General features: G+C 38.8%; 1 protein-coding gene across 4 annotated transcripts; it reads left to right on the top strand.

The window, feature by feature from the left end:
• Positions 1-333: 333 nt before the first annotated feature.
• Positions 334-25045, top strand: LOC147861344 (uncharacterized). 4 transcript variants are annotated; one of them, XM_087323738.1, is made up of 14 exons: positions 335-463; positions 876-1021; positions 1388-1506; positions 2095-2201; positions 2333-2387; positions 2480-2826; positions 2991-3051; positions 3127-3207; positions 3484-3555; positions 3691-3749; positions 3856-3904; positions 4061-4098; positions 24148-24196; positions 24833-25045. In XM_087323738.1, the coding sequence occupies exons 2-14, from the start codon at positions 883-885 to the stop codon at positions 24848-24850; spliced, it is 1194 nt and encodes a 397-aa protein (XP_087179864.1). In that variant the 5' UTR covers positions 335-463; positions 876-882; the 3' UTR covers positions 24851-25045. The 4 variants fall into 4 exon arrangements, with proteins under 4 accessions (XP_087179866.1, XP_087179864.1, XP_087179863.1 ...); XM_087323737.1 differs by lacking the exon at positions 24148-24196 and adding an exon at positions 4214-4262; XM_087323739.1 differs by lacking the exons at positions 24148-24196; positions 24833-25045 and adding exons at positions 4214-4262; positions 4914-5204.
• Positions 25046-25523: the final 478 nt, after the last annotated feature.

The following is a 25523-nucleotide window of genomic DNA, read 5'->3' as shown; positions in this document are numbered from 1 at the left end:
AGCTGAAATCGAACCTTTGCCGATTCCCAGAACCAAGGGAAGACAAATTCATACACAGAGGTTGCGGCGCAACAGGAGGTAAAAATGATGGGTCCACGAGGCCAAGTTTTGTCCTTTCTTGACCGCGTAGTTTTGTCCGCGAAGTTTTGTCCGCGTAGCTTGACCAGGACCAAAAAAAGGGTCCTACCATATGAATTGCTAGGAGCCCCCACAAGCAAAAACATGACCAAAGGAAGACTTTCTGCAAGGAAAGAGCAGGAGAGGAATTCCTTGGTCAAGATGAATGAAAATTCCACCATGGATGAAGCTCTGAACTACCTTCTTCCTGCTTCCTCACTGTATAAAAAGAAAAACCCATCTCCGCCTCATTCCACCCTCTGCTTCTGTACATTCCTTCTTCTTCTTCTTCTGCAAAATCATCTCACAAAACAACAGGCGATTCCCAGCAATCTCATTGTCTCAGGTATGTTCTTCTTCTTGTGGCTCCTGATCGTCTCTCTAATTGAGAAAGAAAATTATCCACACACACATATATAGAGTTGGAAATGGCTGTGTAAACTGTTTGGAGATCATGAGGTCGTTAATTTGACATGCCAATTAGGAGAAGCAATATATATATATATATGGTGTCTTTTTAAGGATTTGAACCCATGACCTTGTATTGATAGACCAATAGGTTACCACATATCCTTGTAAACTAAAATTACAATCCTCATGTCATGTCATGAAATATGTCATCCATACAAAAGAAACAAAAAGCACATAGACCGAAGCTTCGGGGCCGAATATGAGACAAATCATACTTAACAAATATGGGTAACATCAGGTTATTACATCATACTTTTCAACAATGATCATAAAATCTTTCTGACCAGGTGGTGCATGTTGATGGATCCAAAAGAAGGTAGCTCTGGTCAGGAGACTGATGTTATTTACAAGACGAAACGTGTGAAGTTTCTCGGCCGAGATGTTCTATTCATCTTACAAAATGATGCCGGTCCATGTGCTCTTCTAGCAATTTGTAAGCTCGTCATTGGTGTCATTAATAAGCAAAACATTTCATTCGGAATGGTTTAGGTTTAGGGTTTAGGGTTTAGGGCTTTACATTGCAAGGTTCTATGTAGGAGAAATCGATCATACACATTTCTAACCCCTTCATCAATAGCAACAGTAGCTACTAGCTATGTGGGATATGCAAGTCATCAAATTTCTGCTGTTTTCTTGCACATGTGTTCATTCATTTGCTATTTTATTTTGGGTAGTTTTTCCATTCTCCTACTCTTGGTAGCTAATGTCATGTAAGCATAGTCGACGACCTTCATGCTTTGGTGTAAAGTTATGGATGTTTGTTTCATGGTCTAAGATGAATTATTTTGTTCCCTTGCAGGCAATGTTCTGCTGCTGCAGAATAAGTTAAACCTTCCTCCTGACACTACTGAAATAGAATCGTCTAAGCTCCTTCATCTGGTGGAAGAAAGGATTCATGATACCAAAAAGAGCATAGACGTAAACCTTTGCTCTTTTTCAAAGGAAAGAAAAAACAAAACATCATATTAATGTAGCATATGAAATCTAATCAAATCTCAGTGAGCTAAAATACAAAACTGCAAAATAAGATGGAAAAAGGGCCTTAAAAGATTATGGAAGTAAAAGTTCATACTCAAAATCATTACAATCCACATCAGATGATGCACATAGATTGGCACATGTGAGTGAACATGAATCAAAACTGAGGATTAAAATAAACTGCAGTTGTAGTTTTGATGCAGATACTAATGATGGTGGGACACCAGATAACTAATATTTCTATAAGATGTTTTAACTAGGCTCAGAATTCTATTATGCTATCCCCTCATGGTAGACTTTTTTTGGGCCCATTTTCCTCAACTTGCTGTACATATGTTACATCCTCAATTTGTTTATTATCTTGCATTATCACATTGCGTGATTTTTCTAAGTATAGGGAAACTGTCGTGAACGAGTCAAACACACCATTACGATATTTCTGTTTGGCATGTGTTCTGGTGATCAAATGTACACCTTATTTGTTCGAAAATGAATTTTTAACTGAACTGATTTATATACACAAAACAGGGTAAAGACAAGGAATACGTCCAAGACCTTCAACAAAACATATCACACGCAATTGAATTGATTCCTTGTTTAGCCACTGGTTTAAAAGCCGATGTTTGCTTGAAGAAGTGAGTATTTATTAGTCCTTCCCTTAAAGAATGTCCAATTTGGATAGTGTAGAGGATACTCTTTTAAACTCATGCAGTATAGATGATTTGGAGTTTGCCACTCAATCAATATATTGTCTTTGATCTGCTAGGTTCTTTGATCTGTTAGACATTCGTCTTGTGCATGAAGGGTTACATGATCCTAAGGTGATGGGATATTCTCATCTATATGAAACCCTCTGGCATCTGCTCCTCATTTCGTAAAAATTGTAATTGTTCTCTACCATTCTTTCATACAGAATGAAATATTAAGCTACATCATCACCGATAAGTCACGCAATAACCCTGTTGAGTTGCAAATTACACCGTCAAATCATCTTGATTTATGCTCCAATGATGACACTGAATTTGTCCCAACAACAGAAAGTTTAGAGGTTCCGTCTCATCCGCATCAACACTTTCCTAGAGGGGATATACAAGAAGAATTCGAACTTGAACTAGCCATAAGACTTTCAAAGGGTGATGATCTTTCTGCTGACGATGAGTTTACCATTGAGTTAGCAAGCGAGACCCTGAACCTTCTGTATGAAGACGGTATCATCAAAAAGTTTGAAAATGCACTCTCTTCAGCCCAAAATTCTCATGGGTACAAAACTATCTATGTTACACATTATCTATGTCCTGTCAGGTGTGTGCAGAGTTATCTTGAATGGTTTGGGTTAACTCAATGTTGAAGATGGGGGAGAGTAAAAAGGAAAAAGAGAAACTTATTTAGGTGCATGTGATTACAAAAAGTGTTATGCTTCTTAGGTGTCTTCAAAAAGGGCTTTGTGTTTCTTCCCGAAATAATCAATTCAACACGATGTTTGAGGTATGTGAGAGCATTTCTCACTCCTTGTATGGGGCTTCCAAGTTCATGCAACTGATGTTCACTTTGTTGTTTCAGTATGGTGGACAATTTTATTTACTTGTTACAGATCAACGCTGCTTGAACAGATCTTGCCTTGTTTGGGAGAAGTTAAATGTGGTATGAGATCAATTGAGAATTACATATTTGCGTTGAAGTTATTTTCTACTCATTAAGACCTCAAAAGGGAAGATTAAAACTGTGAAATGCGCAAGAAACTAGTTTTTGTTGTGCATTGATTTGAGGAAAATCAATTCCTCTCATTTAACATGGTTCTTCCTGAGAAACAAGATAAGATCATGTTCATTCTTATAGAAATCAGAAAAGTTGTCACCTTCACAATTACATCGTCGTGAACATCTTTGATGGGTTTGAATTGGTAATCTCATGGTGTAGGGTAATTCACATACAACACCTGTGATAGGTACATTTGTACAAGGGGATGATCAAAATGCAATCTTTACAGAGGTAATTGGAAACCTTTATTACCTTTACTTGCAGTTTCAGATACTTGGATTTTAGTGCAGATTTTTAATATTTCTCAATCCTTCAGTACAGAAAAAACTTATATATCTCATTTAATGGATAATTCCCCTCGTGTAGGAATTTCCTTCTTCTCAACAGGGTGATATCTCAAGACAAGTAGAGATTTGGACCACCAGGTATGCAGGGCAACATTTGACTTGGTGTTAAGCATTTATTGTGTGTGTACAATTTAAAGCAATGAAGCTTTCATGACACCTCTCTGCTTTTATTTTATGGATGTAGCACTGACCAAGAACTTGCTAGGGTTCTTCAGCTATTGGAGTTTACAGAGGTAATTGGAAACCTTTATATTCCTGCACTTGCTGTTTGGGTGACTCGGGTTCTACTTCAGCTTTATATTATTCTTCATGCTTTTGTGTGGAAATTTTTCATGTATCTTCTTTAATCGGTGTTATTCTTCTTTTAAGAATTTCTTTTTCCCCAACAGGATGATACCTCAGGACTAGAAGGAACTTGGACTGACAGGTATGTATACAGTATAGCAATATTGGACGCATTGATAACACAATTTATTGTATGTGTAGAATATAACAGGAATCTTTCATTTCATGTTACCTCTCTGTTTGTATTGTGCATGTAGCGAGGACCTTGACCTCACCATTTTTCTTCAGCAGTTGGAGTTTACAGAGGTAATCGTAAACACTTATTCCCTATGAAAGGACTTTGTGACGCTACATGTACCTTCCTTATGAAATTAAGGCATTCCTTCTTATTATCACCAGGGGATAAAAACTGCTAAAAACCAACAGTTCATTTTTGCATTGCATATAAGAACTGCCAATCAGCATTACGAATATTTCAAGTTGTTCAAATTTGCATCAGTAGAAAAGCTCAGAAATATATTGTGTATTTGTATCACATTTGGGGATTTGGTTCCATTCATTTAGTATCCCCCAATCCTTTTTTATCTGTCATTTATTTATTACTCATCCATCTAGAGCTTTGTTCTCTTCTATAATGTGCAATTAGGATAACCCTAAGCTCTCAAAATTGCCACAAAAAACCTCTGTAGCAGTGAATTCACACTACAAATAGGTACTTTTGTGTTTTCCCCATTCTGAAAAGATCCTTACCAAGATAACTCGGTACCATTTTTATTGCATGCTTACATTCTTTTCTATACTGCTAATAACACAGCTATCTCCTTCGGTATTTTGGTGTCTTACCCAAATTTAAATATCCCTACCGATATAACTCAATACCATTTCTCACACTGATAAGCTTTGAGAGTTGTAAAATGCATGTTTACATTAGCTTTTCTCTATCTGTACTGCTAACAGAGAGCTAGAAGGAGCTGATTGCTGTACTGCTAATAGCGAGCTAGGAGTAGCTACGACTCAAAGCAAGCTTGATTATGTACTAATCGCCCCTACATCTAATTTATTCGTTTAGCAAAAAACAAGTATCATTTCGGTAAATAAAATAAAATACACGTAGCTAACGGATTAGCATGAAGAGCAATTTACTGAGAAATACAGAACAAGATAAGCATTTGATGTCGAAGCAGAACAAACTACTTAGTACTTTGCTGTCCTGGAAAAATAAAACCTTTGTGATTATATATACAAATGTAAATATCAGATGTTGTATCCTTTAGTTTTCGATTCGCAACTGATGCTGTACAGCATCATGCCTTGAGCATAATTTCTTTGGGTTGTAGGTAAAGGTTTTTTTTGGCCTATATTAATACATCGATATATCTCATTTCATTAAAAGCTTTGATTCTATGATTATCTCCATATCCTTACCATAATTACAAGACAAACAGATCGATCCTTAAATTTGGTTCAAAGCACAGGTAGTCCACCCTAACTTAGATTTAAAATCCTTGGCTCCAATTACTCAAGTCATAACATGATTTTCAAACCACATATTTTCAGTCATAATATGATTGTTTCCATTGTCAGTTAATAGATGCTTCATATGCTTAACTTCCCCTAAATTTAGTAAATGCATTTATAAACATGTAACTAAGAATTAAAGACCATGTCGAAATTGGCTCATGCTTGGGGAAGGACCCTCAAACTATGCAGTACAATTTTTTGAATTTTCATTATGAATATATATAGCATAGAAATGATCTACACAATAAAGCACGCGTAAGTTTCTGCATGGAAAATAAATTATTTTCTCCAGCATAGAAATTACACACAAAATAAAGCATGCACAACTTTCTACACAGAAAACATCATCCAGGAATTCAACTATATACTGAAACTTTCCTCTACCAACATGAAAGAAAGATATTAATATCTCTACAAGGCCCAAACAAAATGGCCAATGAGACCCATAAAAGATTACAATCATGTCACGTGATATTTCATCCATACAGCAAGTAAAGCGCAATCAGAGAAAGATTTTTAAGCAAGAAAACTACATAAAGATCTGAGAACCAAAACCAAGGAAGAAAAGACATGCCTTTGCATTGCGCTGCTTGAGGAATCGGGTAGAAAAAGCATATTACTCGTCCAGCAATATCAATCTCTCTCCAAAAAAAAAAAAAATGCATATTACTTTTGAAGTAAACATGCATATTACTTTAAAAGATATACAAAAAACAAAAAATATGAACCTAAGCCAAAAAATATGTGTCATTTTCCTTGATGGAGTCCATTTTGGATCTCATGGCTCGAAGCCATGTGTCAGCATCCGGCGCGACTATGGCTTCCTCATAGGTTCTAGGTTCGCTTGCGTCTGTATTGTTGATGTAGTCTAGGCCCAACGTATAAAACTCTATTGGCCTTCGGACTTGTCCTGATCTCCTTGGTGTCGATTTATTCAGTTCGAATTCTCCAATCGGATCGGATGTCCGATTGGCATGTTGGGAACCTTTACTTGGAGGAGATCGTTGGGGGATTCACTATCAAAATTCTCTTGCATTGATGTTGATCCACCTCTTCCTCGAGAGTGATTGCCTAGTTTTTGGGTGTCATGGCCGGTTCGGATATGTCGTTTGACATCCTAGCCTGTTTGGCTCTTATCAATTTTCTATTAGATTCAGGGTCGGCTATCGGACCTCTTGTTGATTCAGATTCAATTGGTGAGTTGTTGACCAAGTCGGCTTTAGCAGTTTGCCAGATGTTCGATTTGGATTCAATGATCGGCACATCTTCCTCCGATTCTTTCTCGAAAATATCGAAAGTGACCTTTTTGCCGATTTTCGGGTTGGACCGGCCAAAGAGAATTGAATCTTCGCTATGTTTTCACCTATGGTGGCAATGCCATATCTTGGATGTGGAAGCTTCAAGAGTGCAAGACCCTGTCTACCACAGAGGCAGAGTACGTAACAACATCAGAGGCAGCGAAGGAAGCGATCTGGATGCACCGACTGATTGCTAAGTTTTCTACTACGAGCCAAATTGACCAACCAGCGCCGACCATCTACTACGACTCACAGGGCACAATGCACCTCATCAATAATCCTATCTATCATGCGAAGACAAAGCATATTGAGGTCCGGTATTGTTGAGCGAACAAACTCAACCGGATCCGGATTCGGATTGGATGAATAAGCCAAAGCCGGATCGGAGTTTGGATCAAAGAACCAGATCGGTATCCAGAATCAGAAGTTGGATCGGAGTATAACCGGTAGGCCGTTAGAGGCCTATTATCCTAGCCTAGTACGTAGGCAGGTTTTTAGGAATCAGTGTCAGTCGCTTGTATGAGCATTGAAGTACATGTCAGTACTTCTGTCACTCCTTTTAAGGACTTGTAAAAAAGTGCTCACTGAGCACATTGCATGTACATAGTGTTATTATTTTGAAATAGAGTTTTTGTTCTGCTCTCTCTCTCTCTCTCTCCCGCATACACTCTCTGGGTGATTAAGCTTTCCATTAAAACCTGTGCTTATTCTTTGTTGCTATCCGGTGAAGCCGGTTTCGTCTACAAGCCTTCGCACGCAATTCTCTTCATGGTATCAAAGCGCGAGGGTTGAGAACATCTACTACCAACAAGCGATTTCAATAGACGAGCCCTAACTTCCGAAAAAGAACTGACCGGCAAGAAAAGAAATGGACAGAGGAATTGCAAGCTCGCTCCCGACGGAGAAACTCGACAGGAATAACTACGCATCTTGGTCTTACAAGATGCACCAATATCTACTTGGACACGGATACTGGAGCTATGTCGAGGGAACGAATAAAGTAGCGTCGGAGCTGGAACACAAGGACTTCCCGGCATGGGAACAAGTACTGCCTCGCGTCCTGTGTGCATGACCAGATGCTCGGCTACATCAAGGATGCAAAAAAGCTGAAAGAAGCTTGGGAAAATCTGAAGAAGATTTTTGCCGCTAGCACCATGGCCCGGAAGTTACAGCTCCGACAAGAGCTCAACAACATCCGGCAAAGGGACATGTTGGCTACTGACTACACCACCAAGATAAAGGAGATCTGCGACGCGCTCGGTTCCATCAACGTGACGGTGCACGAAGACGAGATGGTCCAGATCTGTCTCAATGGTCTAGCACATTGGTACGAGCCAATCCAGACAACGATTTGCACCAGGGAGAAACCATTGTCCTTCTTCGACTTACAATCAATGATGATGGTCGAAGAAAACCATGAGAGTGGGTTGAGGACCACTCAACCAGAAAGCCGGATGCTATACAAAGAGGTGGATCGGCCCCGTGAGCGTGGAGGACGTGGGTCGACACACAATAGTGGCAGTTGACAAGAGCAGAATCGGAGGCACAAAGATAGTGCTGATAGCCATTCCAGAACCTCCACAAGTCAGGGGAGTCAAGACGGAGCCGGAAACTGGTAATCGACAGCCGATACGGAATGTTGGTACTGTGGCAAGAAAGGCCATCGGGAGAGCGAGTGCTGGAAGAAGCGCGCCGATTTGGATAAATCCGGATCCGGCAAGACCAAACAAGGGAGTTGGTAAAGCTCGCACTACGCCAAAGGATTAGAAGGATCCGGAACCGGTAAGACCGAAAAAGGGCCAACCTTTGTGATGAAACACAAGGTGAATTCGATGAAGAAGACCACTTCTAGATCGGAGGAAGTGTGGTATGTTCATTCTGAATCATCTCACCACATGACGAGCCACAAAGAGTGGTACTCGTATTTGGAAAAGCCGGAGCAACCGGAGTTGTCGAAACCAAAGATGACACTCCTCACCCGATCGTACATGTCGGTGAAGTCCCTAAGCCCTATCATGATGTACCGGATTGTTGGCAATGTTGATTGTTGACTTATTATCACACCACATCATCATCTGATTTTTTTTATTCACCTTTAGTTCTATTAGGAGAGTTCTCCACAACTCCTACAACAATATCTCTATACTCTGCATCAGTTGTTGACCTTGCTACTACTGACTGTTTCTTACTCTTCCAAGAGACCAAATTGCCCCCAACAAACACGTAGTATCCTAATGTGGATTTCCTATCATCAGCACAACCAGCCCAATTAGAATCACAATAGCCCTCAATGTTAAAATGACCATGTTTTCTAAATATCAATCCCTTCCCTAGGGCACCTTTGAGATATCTCAGAATATGGTACACTGCATCCATATGATCTTTCCTCTAATCATACATGTCGCGACTTACCACACTTACTGCAAATGAAATATTTGGACGGGTGTGAGTAGTCAAATAAATCAGCCGACCTACCAATCTTTGATACCTTTCACGATCAACTTTCTCTCCCGCAAGTTCAATTAGCTTGATCTTTTGGTCAATTGGAGAAGCTACAGGCCTACACTCCAACATTCCAGTTTCTGTGAGAAGATCTAATACATATTTTCGCTGACATAGAACAACTCTTGCTCCACGAGGTACCTCAATTCCAAGAAAGTATCATAGCAAACCTTACCTAAAGTTTGAATTGTACCAAAACCTGGGGGGACATCCATGTACACTTCCTCCATCAACTCTCCATGAAGGAATGCATTTTTTACATCTAATTGATGTAATTTCCAATCCTTATTCACTACTAAGGAAATAAGCATTCTACAATGCTCATCTTAGCTACAGGATGCAAAAGTCTCATCGTAGTCCATGCCATATGTCTGACTATATCCTTTAGCCACCAATCGTGCCTTGTATGGATCTATTTTTCCCTCTAGGGTTTGTTTTGTTGTAAACACCCATTCGCACCCAACCGCCTTCTTTCCTGGTGGTAGTGACACAATCTCCCAAGTTTTGTTCTTCTCAAGAGCTCCGAGTTCTTCTTGCATGGTTGCTTTCCATTTTGGATCTTCTTTAGCAACTTGCCAACACTTGGGTAAAGTGACAAAGCCTAATGATGCAATGAATGCTCTATGTGTAGCGGATATGCTAGAATAAGAGATAAACTGAGCAATATCATGAGGAAAACCATAACTATCATGAGGGACTCCTGCATTACTGGGAGAGGTCCTCCTACCTCTATAGGAGAAGGAGAGGAAATCATATCACCTGTGATTTCTGGGTTTGGGAGTTCTATAGGTATTTCAGAAATCGAGGCAGGTCGGGACATGGAACTTGTTGGCACAAGTGGCATTGAAGACATGTTCATATTTCCTTCTTTCTGCCTCCTCTTCCTTGTATACACCTTTAGCTCCCCCTCAACTTGAGTCCCAAAACATATAGGTTCCTCGTCTTCTTTTCCTTCTTCTTCCTTATCTCCTACGCTCACTTGCTTCTCAGCAGATGAAGGGATCAGCAAAGGAATTGATCCTATTTTTAGCAACCTCTCACCATTATCTCCTTCCCCCATATTTTCAATGTCAATTATATGAAATGAACATCTATGCTCACAAATAATCTCTTCTCTACCGGACTCCAACAAACATAGCCTTTTTGTGTGGTAGAGTATCCCACAAATACACATTACACAACTCTAGGATCAAGTTTTCATATTGATGGTCTACTGTCCTTTACAAAACACACAATGTTGTCAAAATGCATGTCCCCACAACTGCTTTGGGACATTCATAGAAATCATCATGCTTCTTGATACCTCTAGAATATGTCTATTCTTCCTCTCTGCTACTCCATTTTGTTGTGGTGTATATGGGCATGTAGTTTCATGTTGTATTCCTTGATCTTAGAGGTATGCCCTAAATGTGATGTTAGCATACTCTATTCCATTATTAGACCTCAACACTTTTACTATGCACTATATTGAGTTTGAACTGCTCTATGAAAATCTTTAAAACAAGCAAATACGTCATTCTTTTTCCTCATCAAATATAACCAAGTCACATGAGAGAAGCAGTGACTCAATGAAAGAGACAAAATATTGATATCCATTAATAGAACTTGTGGAACATGGTTCCCAAACATCAAAGTACATTACATAAAATGCATGGGAACTCCTATGACCTAAACTAGCATATGAGCTTTTAGTAAGTTTACCAAATTCACATGCATCACGAACAAGTTTTGTTTTATCATCCTTTTCAAAAAGGTGTGGATACACCCGGCTCAAAACGCCATAAGAGGTATGTCCCATACGTTGGTGGTAAAGTATCAACATCTCCTTAAGGCACCAAATCCGTAAGGGCAAGGAGAAGGCCATCAAGGGCCTTAGGAGCAAACATGCTGACCAAGCAGGTCAAAGAGCATGAGACCGAACAGATCATGGAGCGCAAGCAAGGAGGCATGAAGCCAAGAGAAGCTGGAGCGAAGAACTGGCTAGAGCTGACAAGGAACCTCAAGTTGAGCTTGAGGGGGGGGGTCTTGAGTGAAAAACACAACATGGGCCAGTCGGAAGTCAAATCGGACGTAGGCCAATTGGCTAGGCCTGGATCAGCTGAAGAAGCTAGGAGCCGGATCGGCGAGGGTCGACAAATTGTTAGGAGCCTACATTCCTATTTTAGTAAATAGGAATATTATAGGCCGATAGTGTCATTATCTCATTTATGAGCATTGAAGTACTTGTCAATCCTTTGGAAGGACTTGTATAAAAGGTGCTCACTGAGCACATTTGTACAGACACAAAGTATTATTTTTTGGAATAGAATTTCTTGTTGTCTTCTCACTCAGTCTCTCTCTTTCTCTCTCCCTCTCTATGTATACCTAACTGTCTGCAGGTGTTTGGTTGTGTCTGTTACAACCTTCAGTATACATGATCTTTCACATTACTATTTATTGCTTACAAATTATTTTAATATTTAATATTTAATTCACTATTTTGTGAAAATCATTGTTTGCATATCGGCACGAAGACCTCACCACGAGGATTGTGTCAGATTTCTCAATTTGAAATTATGAGTTTGCGATGCAAAGTTACAAGAACTTTGGCGAAAGTCTAAGTGTAAAACAAGTCATCGAATCAGATTCTCTCCTGGAAACTCTTCACATTTGTACAAAGGCTTGCTCCTCCTGCTTTCTCCACCACCTTTCCGTCTACTTCTACTACCGCCTCCATCTTCCGTTGTCTACCTCTATCTCCCAACTACCGCCCACCTTACTCAGCCATCTTGACTACTTGTTGTCGTTGCTCAACCATTGTCATTTCGCCATTGTTCGATTGTTGCCAACCGCAACCATGTCGATTGTCATCGTCATCATTGCACGTCATCAATAATTGCCATCCTTGCATTGCTGCCACCATCAATAGTTGTCATCACTACATTGTCAACCATCTTCTGTTGTCACCGTTGAACAACTAAATTATTATAATTAAAATTATATAGATTATTATTATTATTATTATTATTATTATTATATTATTGCCACCATCAATAGTTATCGTCACTACGTTGTCATAAAGGAATACGACCAATTGGTGCCACCACGATTCCACACTTGCCGCAACTACAACCACGCATCTCGACTTGGTTCGGTGACCCATCACTCCTTGGAGATCCACCTAATTCAACTCATTGGAGTTGATTTACATTCTAGACTCAAAGTTCTTTAGTATTATTGTTCTTAGGGATTTATTTGCATTATTTTGGAACAAATGTTGTGTAGTCAAAACCATGTAATGTATTTCATGTGCACCATATAACGCACATGCAAAGTTTCTCTACATGTGTGCCACATGGCCCACATGCTTTATATCGTGCACATGCACAAGCTTCTCTAGGTGTGTGCCACGTGGCCTACATGTAATGACATCAATTTAGTATAAAAGGGGAGGATTATTGTCATGGATGGGGGGGGGGGGGGGGGGGGGGGAACAATCAGAGAGTCCTATTTTGTAAAGGTTTTTTCTCTCGAAGAAATAGTGATTTTTCCTATTTTGGCATTCCTATTTTGTAAAGGGTTTTTCTCTCGAAGAAATAGTGATTTTTCCTATTTTGGCATTTCTTCTTCGTCTGCGTTTGAGGAGTAGTGTTGTACGGTATTTTCTTCATAACTCTCAATTCTGACGTCTGTTTTTTACGGTCTATAGCTCTTTGGATATCTCTTCCAGAGGGCTTTCCAATCTGTGTTTGTACACTGAATTTGGTTACGTAGGTGGAACGATATAAGGTTTTTTGTCTTCACGGGTAGGGTTGCAAACCACTCGTGACTATTGAGATACTTCCGGCTCGACTTCCCACTCTTCTATTTCATCTTCTTATTTCCACTCTCCTGGTTCAAAACTCCAGCGGTTCCGCCCAGACACGCCAAGCTCTTATACGCGACGTGCTTCAACACGACATGTGGTGAACCCGACATGAAAATGGGCGGCAAGGAGAGTCAGTTCTTTGGGATTTTACCTCTTCTAACATGGATGCTGCACAACTTCAATCAATTCTAGAAGTTGTTCTCACAGGGAGGGAGAGGAGTCCGAACCTAGATCGAGCTGTGGATGGGGTATTAGAGAAGTTAGGTCCATTCACTGGAAAGGATGTGACCCGATTTTTGCAGGTGTTCGATGCGGAGATGTTACATCGCAATATTCCCGTTGATTTGAAGAAATCCAACTTCCATCGTGTGGTAGCTGCCGATGTTCTTCCTATCATAGAAGAGCTTCAAACGCAAGATGTTGAATGGGAGGCATTCCGTCGTGATTTGCTCGGTGTTTTTAATTATGTTGATTCCACCAAGATGATTCGGCGGGCATTTGAAGCTTGAATGGAGTTGGACAAGAAGCATGGGTCAGTTCTAGAGACCCTTACTGATTTTGAAGCAAAGTTCCGACAACTCTCAGTTCGGGAGCAAACTTTGCTTGAACCAGAGAAGGTGGTTCTCTTCCTTCACTCAATTCCCTATGCGGATAGGGTAGAGCTAGGAAAACTTATGGAATCAAGTGAAACTAAAACAGGTTTAGAGGAGGACTGGAGCCGAATTCAGTCCATTTGCCGTCGATATGAGAAAAGAAGAACATGGTTGGGCTCAAAGGGACTTGGAAATGCTACTCCGACCTCCTCTTTGAAGACCGGACCAGGGATTGAGGCATCTATGGAGAAACCACAACCAAGTGACGTAGATGACCTAGTGAAGCAATTCATGGAGTGGAAGATTTCTTCCATGTCGAAGGTGCAACATCAGCCACAAGTGCAACGAACTCTTCCGACTAGGGATTTTTGATGCCTATGGTGTGACAGTTTGGAGCATCGAATATCGGAGTGTGCGGAGCATCAGGAGGCGATGCAAAAGAACCTCATATTCTACAAGGATCGGTTTATCCACTCATCCGTGACTCGTCAACCACTAAAGACAAATTTTGGGCAAGGAGGAATGAAAAAGTTCTTGGAGGAAGAAGAGCTTCGACATGCACAAGCTATTTTCCATTCTACTTTGGTTGTTATTCGACTAATTGAATTGCCTAAGCAAGATCCAACTATTCATATTGTTCTTATTGAAGATGGTTGTCAAAGGACTGGTTGGAGTGATCCAACTTTTCCCACAAATAATGAATGATGGTAGAGGAGAAGAGGAGAAGAGATGAAGAGTTGGATCGTGAACGAGTTCTAAAGAGGGCTGATTTTCATTCTCCATCCAAAAAGCAAAATTTGGACATGCAAAAGGCTGAACCAAACCCTGTACAAGTATCCAAGAAGTCATCTCCAACATTCCAGATGCGAACTGAATTGGAACAAGAGGTAGATGCTTTCTCTTTCATTGAAAATTATGTTCTAAAGCAACATGTCTCGGTTCCATTAGGAGACTTGTTGGCAGTCTCCAAAAAGGAAGTTCAGGATGATTTACTGGAGAAGATGCAAAGAAAGTGAATTCCAGTTGATACAACAATGACTGCAAAGGAGGCTAGATGGAAAGAAGGATCTACACAAGTGTTGAAGCATGAAGATAATATTCCGAGGAGCCTCTTTACTCGGAATCACTGGGCTCGGGCAACTACAGAAACGAAAGTACGACTTGGTGGTTTATCGGAGGCAGGCATGGCTCTGATTGATAGTGGCTCGGAGATAAACCTCATGTCCTTGGAGGTTTACAAGCAAAGAGGGTGGCCAATGACTTCTGATCACCATTGGAGGATTCGAGCAGCAACACAATCATCAAAGGAGTTATCTGGAGCTTGCCCAGATGCGGAGGTGTCAATCGGTGGTGTTACTGTGCTTCAACATTTCTTTATTCAGGATTCAGCCACATACATATCTAGTTATATTAGGGCAACCCTTTATGGTTGTTGTCTGCATGGAGACCAAGGTATTGGATGATGGATCGTCCTATGCTCGGATCAAAGATATGGATGGTGGAAGGACAGTACAATTTCAGACAGTTCGACCTAATCATGAAAGAGACAAGGATAGTTTACATGTATCCTCTAATCGAGATTTTTAGATAGGACTATTATAAAACAGGGCTATAATAGTCTGGGACAACAAAAGTCCCTGTATGAGAATAATTGTTCCGGAAATAATAAAGTTTATATTTCTTATACCGGAGCAATTTCATTTTCTTCTACCGGAACTTTCCTTTGTGGATACCATTGGAGAGTTGGAAAATTCTTTGTATTCAAATGAAGGTCAATCATTTTTTATTCCGGCCAATTCATTGGTTATGTATGCTGAAATTGCAACATTTCAAAATCAGATGGATATGGTTGCTCGCGTCCATACTAAATATAAGACAGTGGATCGGAAAGTTCGACCGGTAGCAGAACCATTGTCGGCTAATAGCGTAGATCGGCTAAAAAGGGTGAAGGAAGAACCAATGTTACGGGATCCGAGGAGGATTGGTCATGTGTTTACAGAGTCTTCGCAAGGGAAGCTTCAGATAGTAGGGGGTGATTTCCTTAATCAAGCTGAAGAAAGCCAATTTCGAAAGATGTTATCTCAACATGGTAAGGCTTTTGCTTTTTCACCTTCAGAGATAGGTTGTGTGGACCCACAACTGGTGGAGCTAATCATTATCTTTACTATCCCTCATATGCCTTGGAACTTGAAACCAATTCTTGTTCCAAGAGCTCATATTCCGAAACTCATTGAGTTGCTAAAAGAGAAGGTGCAGATGGGTATCTTGGAGCCTTCGAATGCTCCGCATTCTAACTGGTGGTTTACAGTACCAAAAAAGAACAGATCTCTCAGGTTCATTCAAGATCTCCAACCAGTTAACAAAGTAACGATTCGGAATTCAGGAGTTGGTCCCGTCGTGGATTCCTTCGCAGAATCTTTTGCAGGTAGAGTTATCTACTCCATGGCTGATTTGTATTCCGGATATGATCAATTTCAGCTTTCTTTGGATAGTAGGGATATTACTACAATGCGTACACCTATTGGGTTGGTTCGAATGTGTACTTTATCACAAGGCGCAACTAATTCTGTCGCTCATATGATGAACGCAATGAATAAGGTGCTCAGGGATCACATTCCTCATCGAACAATGCCTTTCTTGGATGACATTCCGATTAAAGGATGTCTAGAAGAGGAGAAGGATGAAGAAGTTGGGTCGGATGGATGTCGGAAATTCGTCTCAGATCATATAGCAGATTGTGAAGACATATTGAAGAATTTAGAGGAGGCACATTTGACAATTTCTGGAGAAAAATAAAGTTTTGGTAGATCTGAAGTGCAGATTGTGGGACATTTGTGTGGCCCCTATGGTCGGAAACCTAATCCAGGCAAGGTGGACGGCATCAATGCAATGGAGGATATCTGCAAGTCAACATAAGAAGTAAGACGGTTTTTAGGTGCATGTGTTTTTTATCATATTTGGATTCCACATTTTGCACATATTGCTGATCCCTTATATAAGTTATTGCGGAAAACACAAAGGTTTATATGGGAGGAGGAGCATACATTGACCATGAAGAAGATTAAGATACTTTTGTCATCTGCACCAGCCTTGCAACGACCTATATATGAGCAAGGTCGACCTATCTTTGTGACTGTGGATGCAAGTCCGACTGGAATTGGATGGGTTATTAATCAAGAGGATGAAACTAGAGATTGATATGTTATTCGGTTTGGCATAAAGATTTTACATGATCAACAAAGAAGGTATGCTCAAATAAAGAGAGAGTTGTGGGGCATAGTTTCTGCGATTAAAGCAGACAAGGATTATTTGATTGGATCATAAGTGGTTATTGAGATGGATTGTCTGTCGATCCTTGGAATGGTTTCAGGATGCTCTTCTACAAATATATCCATGTTGAGATGGATTGCCTATATTAAAACATTTAACCTAGAGATCCGACACATTACAGGGAAAACCAATGTTATGGATGATATGTTGTCCCAAGCACGGACTATTCTAGAGCCGTCTTCTCTGGAGGAAGAGGATGATTTTGATAAATTATGGATTCTTTTGTAATGAGATTGGTTTGCATGTGCCTGAATTTAGAGAGGAGGAATATGAAGGCGAGCTATTGCAAATCGGGAAATTCCTACAAGTGCAAGAAGGAAGCCCTGATTGGACACCAAAGGATTTTCAGCTATTCAGGAAGAAGGCTTATAGGTTTCTCTTGAAGGATGGATATCTTTGGAGACTTGCAAAGAAAGTTAAGGATCCTCCAACTCGAGCTATCGGTTTACAGGTTCAGAAAGATAAGATTATTTCTGATTTTCATGATAGTCATTGGGCTGGACATAAAGGAGTGGTCAACACATTTTCGAAGATTAAGGATCGGTATTGGTGGAAGGGAATGTATGCGGATATCCAAAGGTATGTGGAATCATGCATTGAATGTCAAATGTATTCTGATTATAGGGTGAGAGATGAGCTACATATGACGTACTCACATGTGTTACATTATAAGTGGATGGTGGATATAGTTCATATGCCCTCTGGTCGAAATCAAATGAAATACTTGGTTCTTGCTCGAGAGGATTTGTCCAACCCAGTGGAAGGAAGACCTCTCCGAAACAAGTTTGCATCGGCCGTTCTAAAGTTTTTATTAGAGGATGTAATTTGTAGATATGGTAATGTTGGGCAGATTGTAACAGATCGAGGGGAGCTTGATTCAGATGAGGCTCGAATGTTCTTCCAAAGATTCGGGATCCGATTGACTTTGACTACTGCATACAATCCGGAGGGAAATGGTAAAGTGGAAAGGGGCCATGGTCCGATTGTGAAAGCTTTGGTCAAAGCATGTGATGGCCGAATTTCTATGTGGCCTAACATGCTTCCTTATGCTCTCTGGGCTAATAAATGCACTCACAACTCTGTTACAGGATTTATGCCATCGGAACTACTTTTTGATCAGAAGCCTATTATGCCTACGGAGCGGATGATTCCCACTTGGGGAGTTTTACCTTGGGAAGATCAGATGGAACGTGAAGATTTGTTGGCTATTCGAATTCGGCAATTAGAGAATAGTCCGGAGGATATAGCTGAAGCTGCCAGGAAACAACAAGAAGTTCGATTGAAGAATAAGGATCGATTTGACAAGAGACATCGAGTTCGGAATATTCCCATTGAAAAAGGAGATTGGGTTTTGGTGTTTGATAGTAGCCTTGAGCATCAACACAAATCTATTCGAAAATTCTCTCATCGATGGTTTGGGCCGTATCGAGTGGTATAAGTCCGATAAAATGGAACATATATCTTGTCAGAATTTGATGGAACTCTTCTTCGAATTCCGATTGCTGGTAAATGAATTAAACTCTTTAAACAAAGAGTCTCTCTTGTTCCCGACATTTTGCAGGATGAATGATCCGTGAAAGCTAATTCGAATTGGGAAGAAGATGTTGAAGAAGAGGTGGTCCATGACGTGGCAACTACAAGTATCCAATTAGAAGTGGTAACGATAGTTTCATCACATGATACTCATCTAGAAGAGAATGTAAACAAGAAGTTTGAAGGGGAGAAGATGTCTCTCATGTCGATTCCGGAATTGAATGAAGATGATTAGCATGCATCAAATGTTCAAATAAAAGGAAAGAAGACTTTGGTTGAATTTTCTCCACTTGGCACATACCGGAGGATGTGCAGGTTAGGAGGGGGTGCATGTCATAAAGGGATACGACCGTGTCATAAAGGGATACGGCCGATTGGTGCCACCACGATTCCACACTTGCCGCAACTACAACCACGCATCTCGACTTGGTTCAGTGACCCATCACTCCTTGGAGATCCACCTAATTCAACTCATTGGAGTTGATTTACATTCTAGACTCAAAGTTCTTTAGTATTATTGTTCTTAGGGATTTATTTGCATTATTTTGGAAAAAATGTTGTGTAGTCAAAACCATGCAATGTATTTCATGTGCACCATATAACGCACATGCAAAGTTTCTCTACATGTGTGCCACATGGCCCACATGCTTTATATCGTGCACATGCACAAGCTTCTCTAGGTGTGTGCCACATGGCCTACATGTAATGACGTCGATTTAGTATAAGAGGGGAGGATTATTGTCATGGATTGGGGGGGGGGGGGGGGGCCAACAATCAGAGAGTCCTATTTTGTAAAGGGTTTTTCTCTCGAAGAAATAGTGATTTTTCCTATTTTGGCATTTCTTCTTCGTCTGCGTTTGAGGAGTAGCGTTGTACGGTATTTTCTTCATAACTCTCAATTCTTACGTCTGTTTTTGACGTTCTATAGCTCTTTGGAAAGCTCTTCCAGAGGGCTTTCCAATCTGTGTTTGTACACAGTCTGAATTTGGTTACGTAGGTGGAACGATATAAGGTTTTTTGTCTTCACGGGTAGGGCTGCAAACCACTCGTGACTATTGAGATATTTCCGGCTCAACTTCCCACTCTTCTATTTCATCTTCTTATTTCCACTCTCCTGGTTCAGAACTCCAGCGGTTCCGCCCGGACACGCCAAGCTCTTATACGCGACGTGATTTGACACGACAACATTGCCAGCCATCTTCTGTTGTCACCATTGAACAACTAAATCATTATAATTAAAATTTTATAGATAATAATATTAGTATACTAAATATCATTAAAAAAGGAAATAAAATAAATATTTATTTACAATAATAATTAAAAATAAAATAAGAATATTAGTAAAGTAATAAATTAATAAATATAAAGTAAACTTAACAATATTAAGACAATAATATTATTATTAAGAAAATAAATCAAATACAAATTAGATAACATAATCACAAATAGGAAAATAAAATAAATCCAAAATTAGAAATTATAATATTAATAACTAGATTAATTTTAAAATTATTTAGCAATTGAAATTGAAATAAAGACTAGCTTGAAAGAGATATATTGCTTCTCTTGCGGCATAAGCAAGATCATGTAATGTACAATCTATAGTGAATCTCCAAATTAATTAACTTGTGGTTCGTCAATCATTTGCAAATTACTTTATAGATCTAGTTATTAAAAGCAAGAATAAGCCTTAGGAGAATCAAACCCCTAAAAGCAACAAACGTTTGCTTTCACCTAGAGACCCCCCCCCCATGTTAGAATCTTAATTAACGTGAAAGAAACCCAAAGAGAAAAAAACTTAGAAGAGATAAGAAAATTTGAGCCAAGTCCAAGGACTTGTCGTTCAGAATATGTTAATTGATGCCCATCTCCTGATATAGCGGTCAAAAGATTAGAGACAAGACGATAATTAGAAAGAAAGATGTTAATTGTTCAGAAGAACAAGACGATCTGGAAAAAAAAAAGATGTACTCAAAAGATTAGAATCTTAATGAAATAAAGGTTTGACAAATTAATTAGCGTGTTAAAGAAATATTTAAGGAAAATGAATAAATAAAGAGGAATTCTTATTAATAATAATAATAAACAAGTATTACATCTAAGACACATAGATATGTACATGAAAGTCAAGTTTTTCCACATAACATATGATTTATTGACTTTTTGTGGGTATATTTTGGTCTTCATCTTGACCTTTTGTGGCTATATTTTGGTCAAGATGGAAGGAATATTCCACCATGGATGGAGCTCTCACTACTACCTTCTTCCTGCTTCCTCACTGTATAAAAAGAAAAACCCCCATCTCTGCTTCTGTACAATCCTTCTTCTTCTTCTTCTTCTTCTTCTGTACAAATTGCCCATTTCTTTTTGCCCATCTGTCAAATCCGACCCAAATAATAACAGGCGATTCCCATCAAGCTCATTGTCTCAGGTATGCTCTTCTTCTTGTGGCCCCTGATCGTCTCTCTAATTGAGAAAGGAAGTTATCCGCACACACATATACAGAATTGTAAATTTCTGTGTAAACTAAACTGTTTGGAGATCATGAGGTCGTTAATTTGACATGCCAATTAGGAGAAGCAATATATATATGGTGTCTTTTTAAGGATTTGAACCCATGACCTTGTATTGATAGACCAATAGGTTACCACATATCCTTGTAAACTAAAATTACAATCCTCATGTCATGTCATGAAATATGTCATCCATACAAAAGAAACAAAAAGCACATAGACCGAAGCTTCGGCTTATGATACAAATCATACTTAACAAATATGGGTAACATCGGGTTATTACATTACATCGTCCTCTTCACAATGATCTTAAAATCTTCTTTACATGGCAACCAGGTGGTGCATGCTGATGAATCCAAAAGAAGGTAGCTCTAGTCAGGTGACCAATGTTATTTACAAGACGAAACATGCGAAGTTTCTCGGCCGAGATGTTCTATTCATCTTACAAAATTATGCCGGTCCATGTGCTCTTCTAGCAATTTGTAAGCTCGTCATCGGTGTCATTTAATAAGCGAAACATTTCATTCGGAATGGTTTAAGGTTTAGGGTTTAGGGTTTTACATTGCATGGTTCTATATAGGAGAAATCGATCATCCGCATTTCTAAGCCCTTCATCAATAGCAATAGTAGCTACTAGCTATGTAGGATATACAAGTCATCGGATTTCTGCTGTTTTCTTGCACACATGTATTCATGCATTTGCTCTTTTATTTTGGGTAAGTTTTTCCATTCTCCTACTCTTGGTAGCTAATGTCATGTAAGCATAGTCGACGACCTTCATGCTTTTGTGGTCTAAGATGAATGCTTCATTTGAAAGCTTATGAATTATGTGGTTCCCTTGCAGGCAATGTTTTGCTGCTGCAGAATAAATTAAAACTTCGTCCTGGCACTACTGAAATAGCCTCGGCTATTCTCATTCATCTGGTGGAAGAATTGATTTATAAAACCAAAAAGAACATAGACGTAAACCTTTGCTCTTTTTCAAAGTATAAGAAAGAAAAAACAAAACATCATATAAAATTTTAATATATCACATGAAATCTAATCCAAACTCAGTGAGCTAAAATACAAAACTGCAAAATAAGATGGAAAAAGGAGATCCCATCTACTACATCCAAGGTATGCCTTGAAAGACTATGGGACTAAAAGTTCATACTCAAAATCATTACAATCCACTTCAGATGATGCACACATAGATTGGCAAATGTGAGTGAACATGAATCAAAACTGAGGTTTAAAATAAACTGTAGTTGTAGTTTTGATGCAGATACTAATGATGGTGAGACACCAGATAACTCATACTTCTATAAGATGTTTTAACTAGGCTCAGAATTCTATTATGCTATCCCCTCATGGTAGACTTTTTTTGGGCCCATTTTCCCCAACTTGCTCTACATATGTTACATCCTCAATTTGTTTATTATCTTGCCCTTTCACATTGTTTGTGTGATTTTTCTAAGGATAGCGAAACTGTCGTAAATGAGTCAAACACATCATTATGATATTTCTGTTTGGCATGTGTTCTGGTGATCAAATGTACACCTTATTTGTTCGAGAATGAATTTTTAACTGAACTGATTTATATACACAAAACAGGTCGAAGGCCTACAACAAAACATATCAGAAGCAATTGAATTGCTTCCTTGTTTAGCAGCTGGTTTAAATGCCGATGTTCGCTTGAAGAAGTGAGTATTTATTTGTCATTCCCTTAAAGATTGTCAAATTTGGATAGTGTAGAGGATACTTTTTTTAACTCATGCAGTATATATATTGTCTTTGATCTGCTAGAGTCTGTGATCTGTTAGATATTCGTCTTGTGCAACAACACGTTCATATAGGGGATATACAAGAACAACTCCAAGTTGAAATAGCAATAATGTTTACAAGGAGTGATATGCTTCCCAGGTGTCTCCAAGAAGGGCTTTGTGTTTCTTACCGAAATAATCACTTCAACATGACATTGGGGGTATGTGAGAGCTTTTCTCACTCCTTGTATGGGGCCTCCAAGTTCATGCTACTCATGTTCATTTTGTTGTTTCAGTATGGTGGACAATTTTATTTACTTGTTACAGATCAACGCTGCTTGAACAGATCTTGCCTTGTTTGGGAGAAGTTCACTGTGGTATGAGATCAATTGAGAATTACATGTTGGCATCAAAGTTATTTTCTACTCATTAAGGCTTCAAAAGGGAAGATTAAAACTGTGAAATGCACAAGAAACAAGTTTTTTGTTGTGTATTCATTTGAGGAAAATCTATTCCCCTCATTTAACATGGTTCTTTCTGAGAAACAAGATAAAGATGAAGTTCATTTTCACAGAAATCAGAAAAGTTGTCACCTGACCTTCACAATTACATTGTCGTGAATATCTTTGATGGGTTTGAATTGGCAATCTCATGGTGTAGGTTGATTCACATACAACATCTGTGATAGGTACATTTGTACAAGGGGATGATCAAAATGCAATCTTTACAGAGGTAATTGGAAACCTTTACTACCTTTACTTGCAGTTTGAGATACTTGGAATTTAGTGCAGCTTTTTACTACTTCTCAATGCTTCAATACAGAACATTTTTCTATATATCTCATTTAATGGATAATCCTCTCATTTAATGGATATATCAAGGCAAGTAGAGACATCGACCACCAGGTATGCAGGGGCAACATTTGACTCAGTGTTAAGCATTTATTGTATGCGTACAATATAAAGCAATGAAGCTTTCATGACACCTCTCTGCATTTTTTTATGCATGTACCAGTGACCAAGAACTTGCTAGACATCTTCAGCGATTGGAGTTTACAGAGGTAATTGGAAACCTTTATTTCCTGCACTTGCTGCTTGGGTGACTTGGGGTCTAGTTCAGCTTTATATTATTCTTCATGCTTGTGAATGGAAATTTTTCACGTATCTTCTTTAATGGGTGTAATTCTCCTTTTAAGAATTGAACTAGACGGAACTTGAACTGACAGGTATTTATAGCAATATTTATTGTATGCGTAGAATAGACCATGAATCTTTCATTTCATCTCACCTCGTTTGTATTGTGAATGTAGCGAGGACCTTGAACTCACCATATTTCGTCAGCAGTTGCAATTTACAGAGGTAATCATAAACATTTATTCCCTATGACATAACTCTGTAACTCTACATGTAACTTCCTTATGCAATTATGGCATTCGTTATGCAATATCACCAGGGGATAAGAACTACTAGAAGCCAAAAAATTCATTTTTGCATTGCATATAAGAACTACTAATCAGCATTAGAAATATCTCAAGATGTTCAAATTTGCATCAGTAGAAAGCTCAGAAATGTAGTGTATTCATATCACGTTTGGGGATTTGGTTCCATGCATCTAGTGCTCCCCAATCCTTTTTTTATCTGTCATTTATTTATGATTCATGCATCTGGAGCTTTGTTCTCTTCTATAATGTGCAATCAGGATAACCCTAAGCTCTCAAAATTACCACAAAAAACCTCTGTAGCAGTGAATTCATACTGCAAATGGATACTCTTGTGTTTTCCCCAATCTGAAAAGATACCTACCAGGATCACTCGGAACCATTTTTATTGCATGCTTACATTCTTTTCTATAACACAGCAATCCACCTTGGTATTTTGGTGTCTTAAAATATCCCTACCAATATAACTTAATACCATTTCTCACACTCCTCATAAGCTTTGAGAGTTGCAAAATGCATGTTTACATTAGCTTTTCTGTTTCTGTATTGCTAATAGAGAGCTAGAAGGAGCTGATAGCTGTACTGCTAATATCGAGTTAAATGGAGCAGCTACAACTCAAAGCAAAGTTTGATTATGTATTGATTTGTATTAATCACCCCAATATATCATTTATTTGTTTAATAAAAAACAAGTATCATTTCATTAAATAAAATAAAACACAAGTAGCTATAGGATTATCATAAAGAACAAGATAGGCATTTGATGTTGAAACTACTTTGTACATACTTTGTTGTGATTGTATATACAATTGTAAATATCAGATGATGTTGTACAAGATCATGCCTTGGGCATAATTTCTTTGGGTTGTAGGTAATGGTTTCTTTTGGCCTATATAATGCATTGATATATCATGTTCTATCATTTCATTGAAGGCTTTGATTCTATAGTTTTCTCCAAATCCTTACCATAATTACAAGACAAACAAATATATCTTTAAATTTGGTTCAAAGACAGGCAGTCCACCCTAACTTTGATTTAAAATCCTTGGTTCCAATAACTCAAGTCCAACTATCTTTCTTTTCCAAAAAAAAGTCCAACTATCTTTCTGTTTTCATACCACATATTTTCAGTTATAACAATCATTGTTTCTATTGTCATATGCGTAACTTCCCCTAGATTTTCAGTTAATAGATGCTTCATATGAATAACTTCCCCTAGATTTACTAAATGCATTTATAAATATGTA

Source organism: Azolla caroliniana, unplaced genomic scaffold, assembly GCF_043228905.1.
Source record: "Azolla caroliniana isolate FFs.n. ecotype wild unplaced genomic scaffold, voAzoCaro1.0.p SCAF_8, whole genome shotgun sequence".
NCBI lineage: Eukaryota > Viridiplantae > Streptophyta > Polypodiopsida > Salviniales > Salviniaceae > Azolla > Azolla caroliniana.
The sequence above is the reverse complement of the archived record's forward strand: the minus strand, read 5'-3'. Positions and strand labels throughout refer to the sequence as shown.

Excerpts from the sequence above, each read along its gene's own strand:
- LOC147861344 (XM_087323738.1), top strand. The coding sequence starts at position 883 with ATGTTGATGGATCCAAAAGAAGGTAGCTCTGGTCAGGAGACTGATGTT. Across the intron at positions 1,507-2,094 it reads ATACCAAAAAGAGCATAGAC|GGTAAAGACAAGGAATACGT; the intron begins GTAAACCTTTGC and ends TACACAAAACAG. Across the intron at positions 4,099-24,147 it reads GAAGGAACTTGGACTGACAG|CGAGGACCTTGAACTCACCA; the intron begins GTATGTATACAG and ends TTGTGAATGTAG.